At 33.6% G+C, this 3,455-nt stretch overlaps 1 protein-coding gene across 1 annotated transcript; it reads left to right on the top strand.

Moving 5' to 3' along the window:
• The first annotated feature begins 2,130 nt into the window (after positions 1 to 2,130).
• On the top strand, positions 2,131 to 3,149 carry LOC108566917 (pseudouridine-5'-phosphatase-like). The gene is made up of 4 exons (XM_017927055.1): positions 2,131 to 2,287; positions 2,341 to 2,559; positions 2,611 to 2,843; positions 2,901 to 3,149. The coding sequence occupies exons 1-4, from the start codon at positions 2,233 to 2,235 to the stop codon at positions 3,072 to 3,074; spliced, it is 681 nt and encodes a 226-aa protein (XP_017782544.1). The 5' UTR covers positions 2,131 to 2,232; the 3' UTR covers positions 3,075 to 3,149.
• The last annotated feature ends 306 nt before the right edge of the window (positions 3,150 to 3,455 follow it).

The following is a 3,455-nucleotide window of genomic DNA, read 5'->3' as shown; positions in this document are numbered from 1 at the left end:
TTTAGGTTTATTGTTTTTAAACTTATTTAATAATAAACATACATTTTGAAGTAGACATGAAGATATATTTATTGGGCAGAAAGACCTCAGTTTTCAAATTCTAATGAAATTTAGTAAATAATGTAAGTGCTTTATCTAAACACAATATCGAATTACCACTTAGAAATATGCAGGAAACGTATCGATTTCATATTGATAAATACTTCTATCTGTAAATAGTCTTTACAATGTAAAACAGACGTAAATATAAACAGGTGAAGACATAAACATTGATGAATTGAAAATGTGAAATTATATATATATTTTTTTTGTTGATTAAGTGTCGATACATGTACGAGATTGAAGTGCATTTAGTATCGAATTGCCTCGATGAGTAATCGATATAACAGTCTTCTCCGAACTCAATCTCAGCATAAATCTCGATGTAGCAATTAACGTGTCATCCGCAACCATTGCCACCAGTTAAATCGTTAAACCAAAATAAAGTTACCGACGAAAATAGAGAAGCGTAAATCAATTTTAAACCGCGCCGACGGAAGAAATAAATCAATTATTTAATAACTTTGATATTCAACAGTTCACAAAAGTTAAACAATGTATGGTGGGTGGTCGGGTAAATGATATTTGTTAGGTCAGAAAAACCTATGGTCAATAGCACTTTATAGTGGATCAATTTGTTTGTATTTTCTTGTTATATTATGTTTTTTTTTTAGTATGATTTGTTACAATTATTATTGATATTAAAATACTTAATATTTCTTAGTCTCAAAGCAGAACATAAAGTGCTTAGTTTAGCATTAATTTATTATAAAATTTACGTAAAAAAATAAATCTTTCTTAATTTAGACGTCGAAAGAAATGTATAATATTAATGCATACAATTATTGATTGACAAATAATAAATGGTGATTTATGTAAATGACCACCATGTCTTTTCTGCACAAAACAAATTTATAAATGTTTCATGAAACTTTCTTTATGTTAATAATATAGAAAAAAAAAACTGTTAAATCTTAATGATTGAAGAATGAAAGTTATTGCTGGTAAAGTCTTTGCTTATAAGAAATCATAATGGATAAGGAATGTGCTAAGTGATTCATAATTGTTATCTGCAATTAACTATAGCAATTTGTATTCAAGTGAATGAGAGGTACTCACACTGTAGGCACATATTCTCCTGGAAAACTATCTGTGGTGTATGATATAAGCATGCAGGTTTTTCCAACAGTTCCATCACCAACAACAACACATTTTATTGGCCTCCCAGATGACATCCTTCCCAGCGAACTCTGCAAAACAAGGAGCATTAATAAATAAAAGAAACTTTGGTAAACATGTGAAATGGAAATGTATATAAATAGAATAATTGTATTCATCTAAAAATATAAATGTAAAACGTGAATCTACAAATATAAGAAATAATTTCTCAGATAGTACTAAACTATGGAGTTTATTAGAATATTAACTAGTAAATCCACCCTTAGCTGGATCCACTTTAAAGTTGGAATTAATTTGAATCTGTGCAATTGCAGCGAAATTCTACTATTGCAGTGCAGATTGAATTAGAAAGGACTATCAAGTGGGTTAAAGGTGTTGAGAAACAACTGGAATTGTTTACTATTTGCTTTATCTGGATCGTATGTGGGCAGGCAGGCAGGGATAACCTAAAAAATTGGGCTTGGTCCTATATTATACCATAAAAGTAAATACTCACTGTTGTTGGACTACTTCACAATCGAGCACGAAGACGCCGGACAACGGACACCGCACTGCACGTACTATCAATGGGAATCTTACTGGACTATTAACACAAACAAACGCACATCAAGGGACACCGACGAATTCGGATGAGAAGAGTTATGATGATTTTGTATAATTCTTCGATTATTCTTCGGGCTCCAACAACAAAATCATACCAACTGCCGTTAGTTACGCATGGATGCGCTGTTCAAGAGGGCAGCACCTTCTGGTGGCTCGCAAGATAACAATATCCAATTTGATATTCCTGTATCCTAAACCTACGTACAACCTATTTATCGAACCAATCAATGAATTGGTTGTGACCACTCAAATCCATTCATTACTATACGTAAAATTATGAAATACAGTAACACCACCTACTGATTAACTGACCCAACTTCATCTGACATTTAACATAACCTTAATTCGATACACCTATCTAATACAAATTGATACAAATATTGTTTTGTCGTAAACAGTAAAGTTTAAAAAATGACTTTCAGCCCTGTGACCCATGTTATATTCGATATGGACGGCCTTCTCTTAGGTTTAATTTTTAAATATTTCACAAACAGTTGAGTTAAAATCTTTTACTTTCAGATTCAGAGAAAGGCTATGATAAAATCATTAGCAGCATTGCCTCTAAATATGGTAAAGAGTACACCCACGAAGTGCACATGAAAATCCTGGGAACACCTGAGCAGGAGACAGTGAGGTTGGCTGTGGAGCTTATGGAATTGCCCATCACCAAAGAGGAGTTCTTCCAGCAATACAAGGTCAAAATCCAAGAGGAATTGAAACATCCACCTCTGTTTGCTGGTTTTTTAAAGTAAATTGCTAGGTGATAACAATTACTTGATCATCTTGTAGGTGCTGAGAGGTTGCTGAAGCATTTGCACAAGCACAAAGTACCATTTGCTTTGGCCACTTCATCCTCAAATGAAGCAACTGAATTGAAGACATCCCATTATAAGGAACTCTTTGGGTTGTTCTTGCACAAAGTGATGGGCAGTTCTGATCCTGAGGTGAAGAAAGGCAAACCTCATCCAGACATTTATCTGGTTTGTGCATCAAGGTTTCCAGATAAACCAAGCCCAAGCAATGTTAGTTGGTATCAATGAGAAGTACTTTGTGTTGAAAGATATTTTATTATTTTTCAGTGTCTGGTTTTTGAGGATGCTCCTAATGGGGTGAAAGGCGCGTTGGCTGCTGGTATGCAGGTTGTCATGGTCCCAGCCCCAGAGGTTGAGGAAGAACTAAGAAAACCGGCAACTTTGGTGTTAAATTCGTTAACCGAATTCAAACCAGAAGACTTTGGTCTACCCGCGTTTTAAAACGAAACATATTGCCATAATAAATAGTGCTTTTTATATGAATTAAGTTCCTAGCGAATGATGTATATTTTATATTTTATTTTATCTTTTTTTTTAAATATATTCTAACTAGTTACAAACATTTTATTTCCTAAGTAAATCAATCGATTTGATCTTATTAACGATTAGTTCAAGGATAAAACCTAAAATGCTGAGGCAAATACCGATGATCAAGACGATAATCGCCGCGTTCAGATGATTCAAATTCAGATTGTGGTAACTGTTTATGGTCGCTTTAATCCTGTTCTTGTATATATTTATGAAGGCGAATTGATATAACTGAATTCCGTTCTCTATAAACGCGTCGATGATGCTTTCGAATTTCTTCACGTACGGCGATTT

The sequence above is a fragment of the Nicrophorus vespilloides genome, unplaced genomic scaffold, assembly GCF_001412225.1.
Source record: "Nicrophorus vespilloides isolate i.1.1-1 unplaced genomic scaffold, Nicve_v1.0, whole genome shotgun sequence".
In the NCBI taxonomy this organism is placed as follows: domain Eukaryota; kingdom Metazoa; phylum Arthropoda; class Insecta; order Coleoptera; family Silphidae; genus Nicrophorus; species Nicrophorus vespilloides.
Note: the sequence above shows the minus strand (reverse complement) of the source record. Positions and strands in the feature narration are given on the sequence as shown.